The sequence below is a fragment of the Haemaphysalis longicornis genome, unplaced genomic scaffold (assembly GCF_048455015.1).
Source record: "Haemaphysalis longicornis isolate Haplotype H1 unplaced genomic scaffold, Haemaphysalis longicornis Haplotype H1 scaffold_199, whole genome shotgun sequence".
NCBI classification, from domain to species: Eukaryota; Metazoa; Arthropoda; class Arachnida; order Ixodida; family Ixodidae; genus Haemaphysalis; species Haemaphysalis longicornis.
In genome coordinates, this window is record NW_027526294.1 from 145,633 (window position 1) to 167,771 (window position 22,139).

General features: G+C 46.5%; 1 protein-coding gene across 2 annotated transcripts in view; it reads left to right on the top strand.

Moving 5' to 3' along the window:
* The window catches only part of LOC144166920 (arrestin domain-containing protein 3-like), an 87,201-nt gene extending 67,604 nt beyond the window's left edge, over positions 1 to 19,597 (top strand). Inside the window, exons 2-9 of one of the 2 annotated variants that reach the window (XR_013321790.1) lie at positions 157 to 229; positions 2,274 to 2,421; positions 6,005 to 6,107; positions 10,488 to 10,744; positions 14,343 to 14,532; positions 15,236 to 15,381; positions 17,040 to 17,128; positions 18,391 to 19,597. Coding sequence is in view for 1 of the 2 variants with exons in the window: in XM_077696369.1 (XP_077552495.1) it covers positions 157 to 229; positions 2,274 to 2,421; positions 6,005 to 6,107; positions 10,488 to 10,744; positions 14,343 to 14,532; positions 15,236 to 15,381; positions 18,391 to 18,444 (971 nt within the window). In the remaining variant the exon portion in view is untranslated. The remainder of the gene's footprint in view (positions 1 to 156; positions 230 to 2,273; positions 2,422 to 6,004; positions 6,108 to 10,487; positions 10,745 to 14,342; positions 14,533 to 15,235; positions 15,382 to 17,039; positions 17,129 to 18,390) is intronic. The other variant, XM_077696369.1, reaches the window with a different exon arrangement.
* Positions 19,598 to 22,139: the final 2,542 nt, after the last annotated feature.

Consider the following 22,139-nt stretch of genomic DNA (forward strand, 5'->3'; position numbering starts at 1 on the left):
ACCAGCGCTGCTGTGTTTATTTCCGCGTTTTCCCGATTCACGGCTTCGACTTTTGTTGGATGCAGCGTCAATAACGAAGGCGTAATTACGGTTTCGCCCAGTGACGGTTCGATAAAGAAATGTTCCCGCTGTTTTTTTTTTTTTCCTCTCTGACAGAATCGGGAGACGGCAGGGACGTACTGACCGAGGGCCACCACGAATTCAACTTCACCTTCATTCTGCCAGCAACGTGAGTAGCCATCTAAAGGCACGGTGAACAAATTTGCCTTCAGCGGACGGAAAAACAATCGCGATAACGCATTGAGAGAAACAGTATGAATAATACAATTTGTTCTTCACCTTTACCAGCTTATGCTAGTGGCAGTTATGACCGTATGGTAAATCGGGGCAGTCAACTTGGCGACACGGCCGAAGCGATGAAAGGACGGGCTCAAGAGAGGACATAGCTTGCGCACCCGACATTCTCAACTAATTTCTTTTACGTGACTGGATAACTAAAAAGACGGACAAAAAGGAGAACAGTCAAGCGCTACTTTCTACTCACAACCACATTGGACTTTTTTTTCTTTTCCGTGTTGCCCTCCCCAAATAAGTAAAAAAAAAAAGTGGGGAACAACATCCGCTCCAGCGAAGCTGTGGCAGGTTTATGCCAACTAAAAATAGAAAAACAGGGATAGTCCCACAAGACGACGTTTTTTTATTAAACAAGATGAAAAAATTTAAGATTCAATCCCACAGGAATATTGCGAGTAATGATGAGGAAGAGGGGGATGAATACAGAATACATGAAAGTGCAGTCCATCGTCCAGCACAGAGAAGAAAAAGTCCTGTGAAGATGTAGAAGGCGGTATTACTAGAAACAACACTCTGCGCAAATTAGCAACGATCTCTTCGGCCAATCAATTCAGTGATTGTGATCGCTTGAGACACAAGCACGAACAATGAGCGCACCTTACTTTTGCCACGATTTGCAACAAATTAGAAGTACTTTGGAATTGTCTTTAGAGCGCACTTTTCAATGGGGTTATGCTCCTTCCTGATCACAAATTGCGGCGGCTGTGTTGCGAAGTCGACTACGTGACCAGCGCCGTTGCTATGGCAACGAGGAGAGCGCTATGGTAACACGGGGGATTCAGCTGTGATATCGCCGCAGGTTCGCGAAGGAAGCGTCGTTCGTGCTTGGGCGCTGCAGAATCAGTTGCGATGGCTTCCAAAGACTTGGCTAACAGAACCCCCAGCATTGTGCTGAGAAACACAAGCTGCGAACAGACGCCAACCAGCAAAGCATGACGCAGGCATTGGACGGTGCCAATAGGGAGCTTCAGGGGCGGCGGCAACCCATCTCGATTTTCGCATACCGAGTTTGTGATCTTTGGTTCCGGGATAAATTTTAAGCCGTTGGCGGCATCGTGAGAGCCGGTTTTGGCGCAATGCCGAGTCATCACCACGCAGTGCCTGTACCATATTTTTGCGTCTTCGGGTGAAATAACCGTTTGCTAATCTGGCGTTTGGTACGTACTCTTCAGAGGGGTGAGCCATCCACGAAGAATACTGATGCTAGGGTGCTCTCATCGTCACTGCTCCTGTCGCCCCGCATTCACTATGTCCACGCAGTTCGTTCCACAGCTGCATTTACATAAGTGTTTCTTGGCATAGTGGGTGTTCCATGGGAGTCTGGACCGTGCTGTATTTATATGGTGTCGGCGATTTGTCTGCGCCCAGGACTGCGCCAAAGCAGCTCCGTTTCTTTTCTTTCTCTTTTTTATTTTTGCCCATTGAGTTTCTATTGGCAAAATACGATTGGCAATTACGATTGAAAATTACGGCAAATGCGGTTGCCAGTTACGACAAAAGATGATAGGCAAAAAGTGTCTACTGGCAATTAGGAACTGGGCATAACTATTCTAGACTCGCAAATAAAAGAGGCCACACAACGCTAGAGAACCTCAGCTAAGCCTGCTGGCTTGCTTCGTGTGGGCAACCATGGTGACCTAAGTGTAACTTGAGGAAATATATACTTCGGTGAAAAGCATACTTGAGGTGAGGCAAGACAGCATTGCTTTTTAGTCTCATTGGAGGGAGCACGTAGTGTTCGTATGTATAATCGTCAGGATAGATGTTCTTTTCATTCAGGCTGACCTGTTCTTTGGGCGTTGAGGGGCGAGGTGTCTTTGTGCACAGTTAGTATCATCGCGCCATATTTGGTGTCTTGTCTGAGGAAGATGGTGTTCCAGAGCGCCTCCCCCTCACCTCTCGTGCCAACACGTGCGCAGCGGCGTGACCACCTCGTTCGAGGGAAAGTACGGCAGCGTGCGGTACTGGCTCAAGGCCGAGGTGGAGAAGCCGTGGTCCTTCAACCACAAGACCAAGAAAGCCTTCACAGTGATCAGCCCCATCGACATCAACCGCAACGAATACCTGGTACGAGCGTGCCTGTCGTATACCCCGCTGAAAACCTGTTGTGTGTATTGTACGCGCAGATAGTTTTGCTGAACAAATGTACACGACTGTGAACGATTATCTAAGCCACGCGCACTGTAAGATCCATTTGCATGCAAAACGCATGAACACGATACGGGCACCAACCGGGAGAGAAGAACTTACACAGGCGCTGTGGCGTCGCCAATGTTCTTTTGCCGACGCGACCACATTGAGGTCCACTTTTGACAGTCACGTATCCCTTTCCTTAATTCAGATGACCCGCTCTGGCCCGTTGATGCCGCCCGAATAAGAAATGCTTGGCAAATTTTGCTGCTGCGCACGTCTAACGTTCGTACTTTTTTAACACTTCACCTGACTCTAACCAGACTAACGGTTGATTGAAGACACACCCGTGGTTTTATTCAGCTGCGGTTACTCTTAATTCTCAAGAATTAAGATTCGTTAAGTACAGACGCCATCGGCCAGTGAATGCCCTTATCGCTCTCTCCTCTCGGACTAGCCATCTCCCGCTCTCGGCAAGGCGTCGATGGTCGCGCCGTTCTCCTCGCTTTGCCAAGCCTGTGGCAATGTGACCTCAGCCTACCCAGTAGTACTAGAATAACTAGAATAACGTGACACTGCAACAGACGTCACCTCCCACCTGTTAATAACGTACGTCACACCCCATTAGGTGTGCCTTCTTGCAAAACCAGTCAATCAGCGTTGAGCTCCGACTAGTGAAATCACGTCCCGCGTCTAAACCATTACCAATCAGCGTCAAGCATTCCTTCTCACCTTCGGGCTTCCTCTTTCTGGGTTAACATCCTCTCTCAGCCGTGCCAGCCAATTAGCGTCGAAAAGGCGACGAGGTTTTTTGGGCTTCAGCTTCACAAACTGCCTAGCAAGTGGCCTACGAACATTTTGCGTTAACAATGAGCACACTACTACTGTTGCATCTGCAACTTGCTGAGCGTAAGTGGCAAAAATGAACCTGTGACGTTTTTTAGAGGCGTGTTAATGCGATTTTTTTAATTGCGCCCAAAACTGCCGATACAGATCTTAAAGGGACACTGAAGTGAATTTGTCAAGCTCCCGTTTTTGCTTGCACTGTGTAGACTGGCTCAAATTAGCACACTTTTCATCGTTTATCCGGTTGACAAATCGGTAATTATTTTACAAAGCGCGAAATAAGAAAAACTACCATGCGCGGTTTGTGGCGGCCGCACAAACTAAGCTGTAACGTAACGTGGGAAGGAGGGGGCGCTTGGATTGGACGATGCCCAAGGTTAGCAATCAAACAAGTTTCGGTTTCGGTTTTGGTCTGTAAAACAACATGTTTGACATTCGATGGCGTCGTTGGATGGGCATTCTCAATATCCCAGTTATCGTAGTACCGCGCTTCTGCCATGTTGTCGGCTGTAAAATGCATAAGATAAGCCTTCCAGGACGGCTGGAATCGTAGCATTCACTATCTGAGGCCTACGCAGTGCATGAACGCCCTCCGCGTCCCCGCAGACGCTCAAATGCATGCGCTTTTCCCCCATATTTGGAGCTTGCCTCGCTCATGCCTGTATCGTAAAAAGCGTGTTCGCACCAGGCCAAGGGTCTGTTGATTCTGGCCTGTGCCCACTGCCCGCAAGCAGTCGGTGCTTATGGCAACAGCACGCCAACGAGAACTCGCTAGCGCGGCAGTGCCAGCCTGCGCGAGTTCTGTGGACTAGTTCGTGGAGCAATGAACGTTGCGGCGCAAAAAAAGGTGAACTCAGTATAGAAAACATCGGCGAAAAACAAAAAAGTTAACTCATAAAAAAAAAAGCATGTACCCGCGGCGATTCGAACTTGTGACTGGCAAAACACTTGCGATGTCATACCTAGCACCCCAGACGACTAGCCCACATGGGGCCGCTGGCGGCGAGGGAAAAGATAAGGTATATAATGTATAACCAGTTTACACTTTTATTTAGTTTTAGTATTTCAAGCAGCTTAGGTGACTATTTGTTGTATTGCGCTCGTGCAGTAAGCGTCCCCCGAGTTTCCACAATAGCTCACGTCTAGCAATTGCATTTCGTAGACGGGAAAGCGTTCGCAGATGCGTAGTCGTGCTGCTGACCGCTCTGCTTGTTCGCCCAGCGCAAAAAAGTGCTTCCCGCACCCTAGTTTTACGCTGTACGGTAAAAATATCAGTTGATTTTATTTCCTTAGTACCTATATTGACTTCGCTCACTCTTCTCCCCCTTCAAGAGGCCTTATATTTTCCTACTGGCGTACCAGTCAGCGAAGCGTCGCATGTGCGCTTGTGCAGCGCTTGTGTGAAGCGACCTTGACGTGGAGCTAGATACAGTGTACAAACTAACGAAGTAAATAAAGGCGCATTCTTCCATTCCCAAACGTGTTGTGGCTTAGTTTCAACTGATCGAGCGAATTGCGACGACCCGTTGGCGGCCGGCGGACTAAACGGTGGGCCGACTGACTCGGTCGCGGAAGGTCGGCGAGCCGTGCAGTAGCGCAGCCAATTGTCAGCTCCTCTCCTGCTGACGTCACACGAAAACGCCACAGAAAATGGGCGAGCGTAAAGAGAGGAGGACAGCATTTTCGAATTGATTTTTCTACTAAATCAATTCGCGTAAACGCGCACAGAGTGGTCGAAACAGGGTCTAGGGACTCCGGACTACAGTTTGCGCTCGTAATCCCGCATTGTTTACAAATCACTTCAGTGTCCCTTTAACCTTACAATCGTTGCGTTATGCGCGTACACGCATACGTGAAAACGTCAATTAACACGAACACCCTGGTTGTCTCTCCTGCTATGGGGTTGCACAGCCGACGAACCTTGCGTTAAAGTGACCTTGAAGCACTTTTTTAACTTTTTTTTCTGTCTTAAATTCAACAAACACAGCCAGTACTAAGAATAGGGGGTCACAAAGTACCTCAGCCAAAAACTAACTCCTTTATACCCATCAGGTAAATTGGAAGCCTGCTCAAACAATTTTTCTCCCTTGTCTTGGCGTTCTTTGAGCCTCGAATTACGTCATCACAGCGATGTAGCGGCTACTGGCCGCTTCCTCTCGTTTGCAGCAAAAAACGCATTCGATAGTCACGTTAGAAAAATCCACGAAGCATAGCAGAAACGGAAGGCGGATAGTTCTGCTGCGACGATCAACTCACGCAGTGCCGCTCCTTACTGTTGATAACTGACAATGCTTCCAGACGCGAAGGAAAGAGCGAAAGCGTTTATCGGAAGTGCTGCAGGGCAGCGTAGGTTTTTACTGTCAGCGAGTGCAGCAGAGAGAGAGAGAGAGAGAGAGAGAGAGAGAGAGAGAGAGAGAGAGAGAGAGAGAGAGAGAGAGAGAGAGAGAGAGAGAGAGAGAGAGAGAGGACCAGTAGCTTCATAGTTTAAGGGTTTAAGGAAACTACTTTCCAGATTAATCTCAGTGGTATAATTACCACTAGTCACTGTGCTGGTTGACAAGATAAGAGCAGAGATCTGAGGACTTCGGGAATATTAGTTGTTGCCAATAGGGTCAGCGATTGCGGCGGTCTCTATGGAGGCCCAATGAACTGTCCCGTGTGCGCTCGCGTGCAGACAGCCGTGGAGAGCAGCGTGGAGAAAACGCTGTGCTGCTGGTGCTGCACTTCGGGACCCATCTCGCTGTACGCCAGGACGGACCGCAAGGGATACTGCCCCGGTGAGTGCTTTCGCGCGCTTACGTGTCGGGCCAGTATTTGTAGTAGTAGTAGTGGTAGTAGTAACAACAATAATGGCGATTTATTAATTAAAGAAAATCGTTGGCCATTCAACTCCGTGAAGGTGGTTGACCAGCGAAGCTGTATTGGCGACACGACGGTACGACAGTATGAAAACATTTGCGTACATCACATTTTAGATAATTTTTTTCTGGTCGCAGCACCATCGCTTTCTCGGGCCCGCTTCTTATTCCGCGCCGCCGGATTGGCGCGACGTTGACGCTTGCGGTCGGCGTCGCGGCCCCGTTTTGCTTCCCGGGCCGCCGGATCGGGCCGACATTCGGCGGCGTTTGGTGGGCGCGCTGTCGTTCTCTCATCGCCGCGGCAGTGACGGTCGCATTCCCTCCGCTTCTTGCTGCGTCGCTCCTCGTACCAATGCGCCATCCGCTGCGCGAGTATTTCCTTTCTCTTTGTGGCTCGTCGACTACGTAACAAACACGTGACCATAGCGCGTTTCGTAGCGAGAGTCGTTCCTGTTCCCTTTGTAGAGTTACTTTATCCCTGCTTGACTCGATCCCCTCGCACTCCGTTTCTTTCGCCCATGCCCACACGCATTCCATGCCTCATGGGGGGGGGTTCTGCTCGCTGACCCACAGACGCTCTGCCCCGGCCCCCCAGCCATAGACAGCTGCTCCACTACCTGGAGACGACCGGCGTCATGCTGCGGCTGTATCTCAGACTGACGATGTGCTAGCCTTTCTTAGCCCCACATTTTATTCTTTCTTCTGTTTCTTTATCGCTTAAACACTTTGCTTTATCCTTTCATTCCCCTCCCACTCCCTCCCGTCCCCCTCCCCTCCCCACACCCCTGCACTGCCTGCACTGGGTTGCACCGGTGAGCTCGCTGGCTGCCGAGCTGAAATCCCCAGTGCACTTTTTCCTTTCCCTCAAACCACCACCGCAACAACACAACAGCTTCTCTGTAAATAAAAAAATAATAATTGTGAGGGTGCTTTTCTTGCCGCAACTGATATGGCCTTTCCCATTTTCTCAGAGCTTTTCTCCCTGCGAGAAGGATATGGTAAAGGTATCGCGTTTTCGCGCGCAATTCAGGTCGCCGAAGAGTTCAGGTTTTGCTCGTCTGGGATCGTAGGCAGCCTCATTCAATTAGAATGGACACCGAACGTAAAATTATGATAAAACAAACCTCGTTATGGCCTTTGGAGATGGAGAATAAAAATGGAGGCGGAAGCGGCCCTGCTGCGTTTGTTTCATGATGTGGCGCGGGCAACGCGCGTACAATAAGTGTGGGTGCGGTCGAGCGAGTGTGTCGGGTGGTTTGGATTATCAGGGATTCAAGCTAATGTCGAGAAGTCCGCTTTCTTTCCTTCTTCGATGATTTTCAGCGCACTTGCCTGAAAATAATCGCCCAACCGGTATATAATGGTTGAGAGGCGTAGACGGAGCGGACGGCAGGAGCGAGCAACGGCGGATGAGGTAGCGGGTGTGCGCAAAATACAAGGAATTAGGAAGACCTCCCAAGATGACGTTTCCGGCTACATGGAAAGGGTGGCCAGGGCTTTTTCTAATGTTTCCTTTCCTTCACGGGATAATTTCTGACCCAAGGACGTTAAAACCTCTTTGGCCACATACACGGATGACCTGACCACCTTTTCCGTGTAGCCGGCAACGCTTAGGAGGGCTTACCTTTTTTTTCCTTGAATTTTGTGCAGACCCGCCATTTCCTCCGCCTTTGCTCGCTCGTCTGCTCCGTCCGTCTGTCACCACTGGATACCGGTTAGAGCGTTGCTTTAATTGACTTGTCGTACCGAAGCACTGGAGAGTTGGTGTACCAACGGGTCCTGGGATTGATGTACGCGGACGATATAATGTTGCTGGCAGATAATGCGGAAGACCTACAAAAGCTGGCCGACATTTGTAGTGATGAGGCAACGTTCGTAGCTCTATATTTTAACCCACAGAAATCAGGAGTCATGGTGTTTAACGAGGAAGCTAGAGTGCCAGTAAGGATTCAACAGGAAGCCACTCCGTTAGTAAATTTCAGTACAAATACTTGGGGATCTGGCTTAATGAAGGAAAATGCTACCCGAATGCCCATGAAGAAGACCTCAAACTGAAAGGGAGACGAAACGCAGCAGTAATACATCATAAGGCACTTTGGGGATAGTACGAGGCATTTTTGGAAAGGGGTAATGGTGTCGACAATCACGTTATCTAATGCCGTATTATGCTTAATATCCTGTCGGGACTGGAGGTCAACCAAAAGGTAGTCGGCAGATTAGCACTGGGAGCGCACAGTAAGGTACGATTGATGCGGTGCAGGGCGATATGGGTTGGGCTTCATTTGAAGCGAGGGAAGCGCAAAGTAAAATACGCTTTGAGGAGCGGCTTAGACATTTAGATGTGAAGTAGACAGCCAGAGTGCACAGGTACACCCTTTGTTAAATTTTTCTATGCCAATGCTAAGCCTCCTCGACCACAAAGAATTCAAAGAACAAGCTTCACCTTTAAACGTGACAAAGATATTTTATGACAGTAAGAAAGGTGTTTTCTCTATCTTTCCGGCATAAAACGTTTCCGCGTCGCTCGGAACGTAACCTTGTACATTGAATTTTTTGGGGCCCGCACGTTTCCGTCTTGGCCTAGAAAATTTTGACCAAGACAGTACCCGTACCTTAAAAGTGTGGACACCCAACGGCGGAAGAGGACGCTAAAGCTGGCGACTAGAAAAAACTTGACCGCTGCAAATACACAATGGGGGACAGTTAAAGACTCGTGAAGGAAACAGAGAAGCCTATGTGGGCGGAGAGGATGGAAAAGAAGGAATCCTTGGGAATCTATAAAGCAAGCAAACAAGAGATCCGGAAAGAGACAACAATCAATTAAGGTAGTGCGTTGCTCTTTGAGGCACGGGGTGGCTTCTTGAGAACTCGAACTTGCATGAGCAAATATTCGCCCCAGGATGAGACGTGTGGGATGTGGCAGGGATAAAGAAACAATCGACCACGTAGTGATAGAATGCCAAAAGATTCAGCCAGCTAGAATTTGGGAGAAAGTCCTACTTCCTGAGGCACTGGGCTTCGCAGTTGATGGAAGCATTAACTGGTCAGCAGTAGGTACTAAGCAGAGGCTACAGTATTGGTGGAAAAAAAAGAAGCGAAGAAGTCGATAAAGTGTCATCCCAGCCAGGGGTAGCGGCAGGGCAGAATTAAAAAGATGTACGAATTGAGGGTTAACTAAATTTTATTAAATGACTAGGACAGGCGTGATGACGCATGCCGTCACCCCGATTCACAGGGCAGGCCATTGATCATCATCATCATGCGTAGCCGCGTCAGTGTGGGAAAGCTGACTCAAAGGGGTCGCGAGAAGTGGCTTTCCGAGGGCGTTTTGGAGGAAAGCCGAGCGACTTCCGCCACTAATCTCGCAATATGCGCCAAAATGCCAGCGAACCGTTCCGAAGCTTTCTTTCCTCCGCGTTTTTAGCCCCCTTCAAGACAGCACAGTTACTGCGTACATTATTCCGCCGTGACTAGCTGCGCCGCTGACATCATTCTTGGAGTCGTGCCAACTTTTACCGTCGGTCTTTTAATACCCGCGACGCGGAGGTTAAGGTACGTACTCTCACGTGTGAAACTGAAAGTCGTCTTATATGTGATTCAAGTGGTAGAGCTCAAGGGGGTGGGTCTTCGAATTGGTCATGCTGGGTAGCAGACGACGCGCTTAGAACGCTCCCGCCTGCAGTACCGTTCACTGGCTATTTTGGGCGTTGCCTATTTTGGGTTGCATGGAACTGCTCTATCCATGATTTTGATTCAAAGGCTTTGCATTCTGACAGAAAGGGCCGGGTTGTTCTTGGCTGACTCTGACACATGCCATCAAAAAAATGATAAAAATGATAAACACTGGCATATCATTTCTTGATGGTATGTGGACTTTATTGACGGGCTTAAACATCCGCGATGCAAATCTTTAAGGTGATGGCGTCAAATAAGTAAATAAACGCGTTTGTCTACGTAATCTCGCCAATGCATTGATTGCTATTGCTTATGGAACAAAGGAAGACTGTGGGATTTTCAATGCACTTTTTTGTGTTCTTACAATTGCTCATAAATTCGCTTTCGAACATAGTGTTCTGGGATGGATTCGCGATGGCTGCATCCAAAACTGTGATTAAGGTAGAATAAAGAAGTGCTCACTCTGTCTATTGCTTGGTGTATGTACTTTAGAGAGCTCTGAGCCATAAATTCGAATCCCAGTGTTCCTGGTGTTCTAAGCGTACCTCCGGGGCATAACACCAGAAATATGAATGACATTACACCAAAGTGAACGCAGGCCCGCCCGTTTCTGTCGTTTCCCAGGCGAGTCGATCGCCATCACGGCCGACTTCGAGAACCTGTCGGGGCGCACGGTGGTGCCACATGCGACCCTGCACCAGACGCAGACGTTTCTGGCCGGCGGCAAGTCCCGGACGCGGCACTGCAAATTCACCACTGTCACAGGAGTTGCCCTACAGCCTGGCCGGTCGGCCAACTGGGATGCGCAGCTGCTCAAGATACCTGCCGTGTCACCCTCCATCACAAACTGTTGCCTCATCCACGTCGAGTACACCGTGCGGGTGAGCGCACATCTGTGTCCCAGCCAATAGCCTTGCTGCTTTCTCTAGATGAACGTGAGAACAATAGAAAATCCAAACAGGTGGTCTTGTGGCTTAGCACACCATAGAATTTGGCAGAAAGGCAAGGGCAACCTGCAGCGCGGGCTGCATGGAGGTACCTTGGGGAGTCACAGATGACTCGCAGTCGCTGGCACCACTGTGTATGCAAACATAATTGAAAAACAGTTTTTCAATCGCTGGCGCTAAAGCTGGGGTTGGTGTCGCACCAGGACCAGTTCCGCGATCAAAACAGAGAACCTCTCCTGGCACGGCACGTGGTAGTCGGTCCCAGCACCCCTGCTCTTGCACAGAAAGCGTCAAAACCTTCAGGTCTCTGGAGGCATGCAGGCGCAGCGACGCTTGCATAAAAGCAATGCTGTTGCCCAGCAAGAAGCACACTTGCATTGGGAATGAGAGAACCGCATGAAATTTGAAATTTGACAGTGTATGGAGATATTTTTCAGATCACCTGTGGGTGCCTGTTACCTCATCACGGACTTGTCATGAATTGCGTATTACACCACGAATAATATAGACCAGCAAAAAATAAAATCGAGGAGATTTGAGGAGTGGAAAGATGAAAGAAATACTCATCCCCAAGGTCCTTGTCATGGCACTGGGGCAGATATTCTGAAGGGCAAAAAAAGACCAGGAGGTGTGTGTGTGTGGGGAGTAAGGCAGGAGTGTACCAAAAAACTGCATGTCACAGAGCGGCTGTGATGGTGGCTAATGCACAGAATTATCTTAAGAGGAAAGAAAAGCTTAGGAGAAGCCCTGACGACCTGCTGTGCATGGAGTAGGAGATGGCATCATGTGAAAAGTTAAAGCGTATATGAGAAGTGCAGTAAGAGTTGGCCCACACATCACCACATTGCCTCGGCCTTGCCCCACAAGCATGAAGATGTAGTAAAAAAGTACCACAATCACGTGCTGGGCCAATTTCTGCTGGCTTTGAAAAGAAGAGGGAGTGACATGTCAATTGAGCTTGGCTTGCGAAGGCTGCTTGCGTGATGCCATATGCTAAAGTCTTCTTTCCTCCGTGCCTGTACCTTCACTAGTCTCTCCTGCCTGCTATTCTTGTAACTGAGGTACGACGGTGGGCCTTGAAAGCTAGCATGGAGGAAAGAAAAGCTTATCTTTCCTTTATGGTGAGGGGCCCGTCCTAATCTTTCCTCCATAATTCTCAGGCCTTGATTTGGCAGGTGTGGATCATCTTTGAATGGTGGGAGTGAGCAAAAGCTAGAGGGACTGCAAACGACATACCAAGTGTAATGTGCAACTCTGCTCAACTAAGGGTGTGAAGAATCATTTAAGTATGCATACAGGTGCGAATTTGCCATTGCTTAGAAAAAAAAAATGATAACATTATATGTATATGCAGGTTGTTATGATACCTTGAAGCGTAGAACTATTTAGGTTTTTCTTATGTAAATAGACAGTATAAATATTGTTGAATTTTCGAGATTTATTGAGAGCTTATTTTTCACTTCAGCACCGGCTTTCTAACAGCGCTTCAACTTGGGTCAGCCAGTAGTCCATTGTTGAAGGTAACACGAGTTGTGTTAGACAAAAGAACAAAGGTGAAAGCAGGCAAACACAAACTTTCGCACAGCTGTGCATATTGTTTGTGCACACGTGTGTTCCTTGGTCTGGAACAGCTCATGTTGCATTAACAAAACTATGCAGCACTACTAAGTGCATAAGGTGTGTTCAGAAGCTGGACTAGTTGGTGCATATTGCGACTTGGGAAAAACAACGCTACGAATAAGGCAAAGGGAAGCCTGAGAATCAATAAACAATAACAGAAGGGAATTGATCCAGCCAAAAAACGGGCGTAGTTTTGATCTTGGCTCCTCCTGTTTCAGAGTGGCATGAACGAGTGCTTATCTACTAGGGCAAAGACCATTTTCCTAGCTCCGCGGCATGCCATGGTTTTTTGATCTATGTACAAGGGTGGAATTCAAAAATGTCCATTTTTTATCTGTTTCAAGAAGAAAACTGTAAAATACAGTTTGAAAATTGACATTAAAACAGAGAACTTAGCTGTGCTACTAAGTGAGATTAAACTAAATAAACAGATATGAAAAAAAAAAAGGTGTGTGGTGCTCTTCAGTTCAATTTATGTTTTTAGCTTGCATTTGGGCCAATGCTACTCGATTTTCTAGTAATATTAATGCTGATTTCAACTAGTCTATTTCAGTAGCATTAACTTGTCTTTCTTTTTAGAATATGCATAAAGTGTTTTATATCTTTGGGGCACAATATCAGATAGCTTGGTGGTAATTTTTGTAAGCTAAACGTCAAACCACATGGCATTTCATCAGACAATCAAGTGCACACGACGCTGACCGCTTACATAAAACAAGACTGTGAATTCAATGGTAATGAATGAAGTACTTTTTTAAGCCACACTGAAACATCGCACATTCAGGCACTTTGAATGTGCGAGTCTCAAGTGTTGCTTGGCTTGGTTGGCGAAAAACTCAGTGACTCCATATCCGCATACCCAGCAGTGTAGCCGGAACCGATCGGCAATGAGCGAGGTCAGAACATGATGGCAAAATTCTGTCTAGAAGCGATTAAAAAAGAAGGTCCAGGCACCATGATATTTTTAATACAAGACAGCACAATTGCCCCTTACAAAGATGCCTTCCCAGCAATGAATTGGTGTAGGGTAACGAAGCTGACTTGGAGGGCCCCAGTGTGAACTTGGTTGCTGTAAAGCTGGCTTTCCCACTTTGTGTGTTGCTGTGAAGCTTACCCATGAAGGAAAATTTAGTTCTTTCGTGACATCATACACTCAGCAACACTAAACTGAGCTATATAACTCGGCAAGAAGTACCTAATGTTCATGCAGCAGCACATCGTCAGAGAAGGCTTAGTAGTGCCCCCGTAGCATTTCGTTTTTCCCCTCCATCAGAAATGCTACAACCACTGTGATGAAATAAAACACCAGAGACCCCAACATCCGACCTTCGGGCAGCCATAGAACACCTGAGTGAAGCGGTGGGTGCGGCTGATCGACACCTTTGAACTGGTCATGCTAGCACCCCCTGCCTCTGAAAGTCTTCCCTTCTTTGCTTGCACCAGCAAATGTAACCCAGCAGAGTAATCTAAGATAAAGATACGGCTGACAGCTGTACTTTTGCCTTATCTTTTATTGTTTTTTTTTCTGTAGAATGAAAGCTGCATATGAAAGGATGCCTTGAGAGTTTGCTTCACAGTTCATAAATACTGAGAAGAGCTGTGACAGTTGCTATGGCAAAAGAGCTGGCGTGCAGCAGCATTGTGCAATGGCAAAGGAGGTGCGCGCAATTAAAAGAAAAAAGCCTGTGCTGTGACATCATGCAATTTTTAAAATGCCAAGCTTGCATTTTCATGTCACCTTGAGTTGACATGGAGATAGGTATGTGATGAAGCTTAATATTCAGTTAATACTGTTTACTTATGTTATGTGGTAGTGTGCCAGATTTTTGTTGTTAATTCGCTTATCATTAAATGTCCCCATCATGAAAAACGTCAGTGTGCCCTGCATCAGTGGAGCGTCGTGCCCTTGCAGATCACGCTGCAGATACCAGGGGCGTACAACCTGTTTGTGGACCTGCCCATTGTCATTGGGACGGTGCCCCTGCGGTCTCGGCCCCCCCACTACCGCACCCTGGGGCTGCCCAGTCAACCACAGATCCACTTCTACCCGGCCGCTCCACCTTACTCCGAAGCGGACACGGACGACCCGCTCCCTGTCGAACGTAAGGCACTGCTCGATTGACTGTAGGGTTTAACGCGTCGACGCAACGGAGGCGATGAAGCGCGCCGTAGTGGAAGGCTCTGGATTAATTTGACCACCTGAGGATCTTTAACGTGCGCCGAAATCTCGCACACACGGGCGTTTTTGCTTTTCCCCTTCATCAGAAAAGCGGCCACCGCGGCCGGGAATAGAACCTGCGACCTCGTGCTCAGCAGCGCAGCCACGTAAGGGAGTGCTGCCATCATAGTGATGGAAGAGGCAGAACTACTATATTATGTTCCTATCACATCACGTTGTATGTAAATGATATATTCATATGCACTTCAGCTTCTCTGTAGTTACATTTTTCGTATGAAGACGATAGGGGTGGGGGTTCTGAAATGCAGGAACATTATGATTATCCCCCACCCTTCAAAAACAGCTCGTTGTCAAACATAGATTGAGAAGCATGCATGGTATTTATCCCACTAACTGCAAATTCTATAGCTGAAAGATGGAAAGTTAGAAAAAAACTTCTTCTCTGTTTCTCATGATGTCTTTTAAAGCTGTTCCGACAATAAACTGGGTGTGTCTTGCATTATATACTTGAGTCTGTCAGCACCTCAGTTTGCAAAGATGCGCCTTTCCAAGTCTGTTTAAACCATATGTGTGCACTCAGTACAGGATGACTTACTTCTTTTTCTTGTGTTTTTTTTTTCCTGCAGCTCCACCTACCTACGCGGAGTGCATAGAGGGCTCCGTAGACATTGGTGATGATGAAGATGGGGAGATACTTGGAGACACACGGTTTACGCCCATGTACGCCTACGTACATGACTACCTGTATCACCCACCCCCTGCATATTCCGAGGTATGGCCGTGTGAAAAGTCCATCAAAAATTGCCACTTCTTTTTGCCACAGCTATTGTTAGCAGATGTGATGCTAATTCACCTTGCCAACTATTTGCTGAGGGGTGGCAAACTGTTCTGCGACGATGATTTTAGCAAAGTTATTTTTTATTTTCAGATAGTTTTGCGGTATGCAAAATGCTATCACGTTTAATTGAGTGTGCCAATGGGTTCTTGCAAAGTGCACCCTTTGTCTAATACTGCTTCTCATAGGCGACTGCACTTCTTCACTCGGTGGATTCCACGTAGCTCTTGTTTAATTTACGCAGGCTTTCGTAATGTACCTGGCCCTAACACTACTGTAAAGGCCCAACCACACGCACGCGTAAAACCGACGTACTCGCGCAACGACGTAAACCGGCGTAAGCACGTAAGGAACCGGCGTAAGCACGTAAGGAACCGGCGTACGAACGCATTGGTACGCGCTTGTTACGCCCAAGTCAGAGCCCGCCAGACATCGATGCAAACTTTCGGGTGCACGGTGTTGACGTACACCTCTGGCGGTGATGTTATCAGCGGTCAGGTCGCATAACAAGATAGCGAATTGATAAATAAGCTAACTTCACTATTAATTGTGCGATAAAACGAAGTAATTTGTAAAATACGGAGACCAAACAACCGGACAAAACAAGCGAAGCAACGAGCAACTATGGGAGCAAGGCAGTTTACGCCAAACGTAGCGGAGGGTTGTGTGCCTGCCAAGTATGCATACTAATCCTTAACGTTTTTTAATGTCCCAAGAACTGTTTTAGTTATTTCTGTATTAAATATACGTATTTTTGTGAAAATAGGCATTATTTGCTTTATTTTAGTAAAAATGTAGTTGACCTGGTCGCCACAAAGCTGAGTCCGGAGTAGTCGAGCCACACTGCGCGGCGCATTGGTTTACGCGCGCGCTGCTTGCGCATTGCGGCGATAGTATGTGGTTACTCGCCCTCTCCGACGTCGTCGGTCGGCGAAAAGACAGCTGTGTATGTTGCCGCAGGCGTACGTCGTTGTGCGAGTACGTCGATTTTACACGTGCATGTGGTTGGGCCTTAACAGCCAAATGCACCGAAAAAGTGAACATTATTTGCAACTGCAAGATGTGCTGCTTGAATGGCCAATCTTTAGCTGTATCTGTCAGACAGGCTGCCCTTGAGTGCCAGAGAGGCATTCATTTCCCTATCTCTAAAACCACATTGAGATTTAGGTGTAAACAGAGGGCATGCGCAAAATTTACGCACTAAACACCAAACCATGACAGTGTGATGCCTTAGATATTCCTTAGATGTCCCTGCACAATGCTGACCTTAATGCTTCCCTGGCACTTGTTGGTAACAGTCTTGCCACAGTTACAACTTATGATTACCATGAAGGCAGAGCTCAGTGCCTTGGCGAGACTGTTTGAGACTTGCAGAGCTTATACACCTAACACCTTATACACAGTACCTTATACCTTACATCTAACACTTTACAACTTATAATACTTAACACCTAACACCTGGTACACCTCATAATGCTAATCTGTGCGTCATCTCGAAACATTCTTTTTTTTTCTTGGAGACTGTTGTGGTTGCGGTTCCTGCACTTAAATGTTGCTGTTACCCTCCCTCATGCACCCTACCCTCCACCACTTAGGCGAGACAAGAAAACTAACTGCCTGCTGTATTAGGTGTTGTATGTCCACTTCGTGCACAGCCGTACACAGGCCTTGAGCGAAAAGAAAGGTATACCACACTACGCTTCTTCCTGCTGTGTTTTTTTTTTTCCTCGTCTATTTCACACCATGTTACTAGTACTTACTACCTACTTCTATCAACTTGCTAGTCTCTTACTACTGTCTACTAATTACTATCTTCTTTTTGCATGATTTCTGCGAAGCATTTTTTATATGTGCACGGCTATACTGCCACATTAAGTAGAGCAAAGTGGTAGAACTGCTCATTAGAGCACAGCTATGCATCACCTAGAGACTGCATGAAACTGCCCGAGCTTCAGAGAAGAATCCAATCCTTGTGCAGCCTCCGAACCGGAATTTGCACGCCATCATTACAAGCTATGCTATCTGTAATAGCTTGTAATGAATGTGAATCTATGTGTAGGGCAAGAGCATTGATAAATTGCCACTTTTGCTACACAGTAGAAACATGCTTTATGAAAGCTACAAGCAGATGTGAGCACAAATGCAGCCCAACTACCACATGTTATACAGTTTGGATAACAACCTGTTGCATAGTATTGTGCAGTGTTGGCATTAGGTACAAGTTACGCAAACTATTAGTTGCTAGTAGTTTCTATGTGCCTGTTTGCAACACAATGTACCACAAAGACTTAGTTCTGTTTACTCAGTTCCAGTTTTAATTAACTGCACCAGGTATATATTTTTTTCCCATCAAAATTGCTGTTGGCTGCATGTCCAGCCTTGTGACCCCTGAAAGTTCAAGCTGTTGGTTTTAATGAACTGTGCAGCCTTACAGAACATCACTAGAGTTTAGCAACAAATAACTATGATATTTAACTACTGGCTTGAATGTAAACAGATGAATATGAAGAGCCTTCTTCAATATGCTGTGAAATAAATGCCTTGTAAACACTAAAAAAAATGATAAAAAGAAACCACGCAATAACAAATCACAGAGCAAAGGACCTGTAATTTTTGTTTTGCTACGACAAAATTTGGGAAAGCCTGGGTGACTTTCGTTACGTGGAAATTGCTTGAACGAAGAAGCCTCAAAGTCTTTTCACTTTGTAAACAGGAAACTTCATTTAACAGCATTCCCTGTAAGCAGAACATATTGTACCAGTTTGTTATATGTACCACCAAAAGAGATCTGGCCGTACTGACAGACACAACAGTATTGCAGCAAGCATGGTTAGTAATTGCTTTTGAGCTTTTCCCACGCTTTTTACCGGCCCAAGCGTACCCTGAGATTGTTCTGACAACGTTCATGCCCACATGTTTTTTGTCTCCCCTTTGGTGCCCCCGCAGGTTGACCCTCATCCACCACTGCAAACAGGAGGTGCATCCAGTGTTCCGAACTAAGGCCTGTTCAGTGTATGTGTGTGACTCGGTCTGCGACTGCCTTGGACATATCCACTGTGTGTGGCACTCAACGACCATGCCAGGAAAAAGGAGAGTGCCTCAGTTCATCCACTTCACAAGTTCACCTCACATCGGTCGCCATCTGTCCCTCTTCTTCGCCACTGCTCCCGGAGAGCCCGAAAAGACAGTGCCACGAACAACGTTGAAGTTGCGTACGAACTTCGAACTTTGCGCCAGCTCTGCCAATGCTGCCATGTGCCAATGTGCCGTGTGAGTGAAGATGGAACTGGGTTAGCTCGAGTGTGAACTGAGGAAACCGTGTCTGGCCTTCAACCTCTCGGGCGCTGCACGTCAAACTCTCGGAGAAGAGTCTGCCACGTGGCATGTGCCAGTGGTGTTGGTTACGGATCATGTGAAATGTAAGGAAATGGCTAGAGTGAATTCGGCAAGTTTGCTTATGCCAGGAATGGCAGGTGTCAGAATAGCCGAAGCCTGCCGTCACTTGCGTGTTGTGGCACATTAAACAGCGGCACATTTGTGCACTCGAGAGCCAGCAAGTACTTAATTCTCTTTTATTCCAGGTGGCTGCCATTTCTCTTCTTGCCGTTCTCTAATGCTTTGAGTAATGACAAAACGGGGCCTGCGCCAGGAGGCTGTGGTGCATCACTGCAAAACTTGATCTTATGGAGCATGCTTGAATGTGGTATAGTGGACCAGCAATTTTTTTTAACACTGCTTTCATTGTAAGTGCCAATTACTGCATCGACAATGTGCCCCCTTCCCTGAATGAGTGAAAAAGCTCCACAAGCGAGTGCCCACTTGCTTCAAAGAATGTCATCTGTTCTTGCAGTGTTTTTAGGCTATGTGTACTTTAAATGGAACCATTTGAACAAAACATATTGGCATAGCAAGGCTGGAGAGTGATCACACATCTGCTACAGTTTGGTGTGATGTAAATTTTATGCCACTATACAGGAATGTACAGAAAGTGATGTGTTTTTTGTAAAATTCTCAACCCAGGCACCCGAATGCTTTTTTTATGCTGCTGTGCAGGTTCCAACAAAAGCTGAAAGGAGGTGTCAATTGTTTCCCGTGCCGATAAGCATTGAAGGAGTAATAAAAAAAGCATGATTTTGGCTTCGACGGAACATCACTCATGTCCCTGTGTAAATTTTTTGTTGCTAAGTTCAGTATTGTTTCTAGAGCCGTCAAATTTCTCCAAATCCCTGTTGCATAATGATGCATCACTTAGCCACATGACCAATAGCTCATCAATACATGTGGAGAATATGCGTCGCACTGAGCAAGTATACTTTCAGTGAGAAATTGAATTTGATATGCAAATGGCTGCCTGCCTGTGGCAAAAGGTACGTCATAATGCCACTTGTAAATGTAATTGTAGCTGCTGTACACTATTCTCCTAAACAAAGAAAAGTTTCTCTTTAGACAGGTGTGTCGCCCTCACCAAAGAAAAATGTGTCTACTAGTACGGCTGTGTCATGAAAAAGAACAGAAGCCCTTGCAACCAGCACAACTTGCCTGGTGAATCACGCTGTACGTCAGAAGAATTTTGTGCACAGTACAACCATGTTCATAAGTGTTTTTCAGGGGACTGCAGAGCAAAAAAGTGCGATCCAGGAAAATGTACAATAGAACTGTGAGGTTCACGCGGTTGTTGGTGGCTCGCATCATAAACAAAGACAGCAGGCGCCCACTCAGGGGGCTTTGCAAAAGTGCGGAAATATTTGTGAGAAAAAAAAAAAGACTAGACAGAAAGAAAAAAAAAAAAAGGAAGACAAAAGTTGGGATAGTTCAGAAAGTAGCAGAGGGATACAAAAAAAAAAGAAGCCAATGAAAGATATTTAGGGCAAAGTTTATGGGCTGTACTCTGCTAGGGATTTTTTTGGGCTTGTGTACTATCGTGAACCAATAGGTGCCATATGTTGGTACACATTATAGTTGGAAAAAAAAAATATTTGTAACATAGTATGTTCACTGTGCACAAGAAAAAAGCATAGCCCAAAGGAACCACTACTTTGGATACATACTAGTGGTACTGGCGGCAACAAACCACATGGAAAGGTAAAGCGTTTGACGTTTATGAATTGCCACTCTTTACAGTTCCCCAGCACTATTTCATGTTTCAGACGTACTGCCGAATTAACAGCTACTCTGCGAGACAAGGTACAGTGAAAATCTGTGCAGTCACATACTTATGCACATGCGCACCCAAATGTGCACACAGCGAACTAGTCCTTGTCTGGTGCTGGATTGCACTCGACAGCTGTGAATATTGCGTAGTTTCGATACAATTCTGTTTTCCTGCCCCAGGCTGCTCCAAAGGTGTGAAAACTGAAAATTGCACCAAACTGCTTTGAGACAGCCTGAAAGGAAAGAATTTCGACGCCAGCATCAGTTTCGATGGGGAAAAAGGCAGAGTTGACAACATGGTTTTTTTCCAAGCATCCCAAGTTGTGCTGTTTTTGGAGAGGACGGGGGGATCATCTTGGTATCGCTAGGTCAGCTGAACCCTCGTTTTCTGCCTTCCGGTCACCGCTCTTATCGTCGCTCACTTGCAAACGGCAGTTAAAGGAACACTGTGAAATGAAGCAAACAGCTTCTAAACCATGATTGATTTGCTGAAACGGCCTTCCCGATTGGGCGTCGCTATCGCAACAAAAAGCATGGCCGCTGGGTGAAGCAGCTGCTGCATAGTTCAAGCACTCGGTGCTCTTTGTCTATTTTTTTCAGGTTTACGTTACACAGTCAGTCGGATTCTTGTTTAGTCATTTATCTGTTGTGGTACTAAACAGTGGTGCTAATGCAGGGATAATGCGTTCTGAGATTATAGGAAGTTGCATGGCTCGAAAGACGGAGTTCACTGAAAACAACGTGGTGCCAACGACTTCACCATGGCTAGTACTTTAGGGTTAAATGCGGTGCATGCGTCTACAATTTGAGGTTCGTGAAGTGAAACTTTGGGCTCATTGCAATGTTATAAAACGTTCAGTTATTGCAGTGTTCGATGGCGACCTGGCAAGCCTTGGGAATTGAACAAACGACACGCCAAAAGTTGACGCGCTGCGACATGTTTGGGCAAGCGTGCCTGATAGGACTGGTTACAGGAGTAATAATTAATGTATGTGAAGTGAAATTTAATGCAAAGTGAGGTGGCTAAACATAGCAATGTTACTCAAATTACGATCAGAGTGAAAGTGTGCCTCAGGGATTAAAATAGTGCGACGCCCGCCACCTCACTTTGTGTAACTTTTGCCGTGTCTCTACACTCATTCGTACACTGCAGTCAGAGATTGCAAAAATAATAATTCCAGCATTCAAACAGTAATAAAAAAAAACACCTCACGATTGCAGCGTTTTTCAATTTGAAATTTTTTACGGCACTTTACATTGCCTGTGGATACAACCTCAATACAATTTAAGAAGTTTTAAAGAAGGTAGGGCAGTTTGTACCTTGTGATACTGTGTTAAGAACACTTTCTCTAAAGGTCATTTCAGTGGTCTGTGAATTTTGAACTGATTCAAAAGGGTATTTTTCCCCCACAGTTGGTACAAAATTGATTTTTTAAGCTTCTAGGACAATGCATTTAATGTCGCAAACTGCTCCAAATTAAGGTTATTCTGCACCGAGATCAAAATTTTGCTGCTCACAAAACTCCTCCCAAATCTATCTGGGC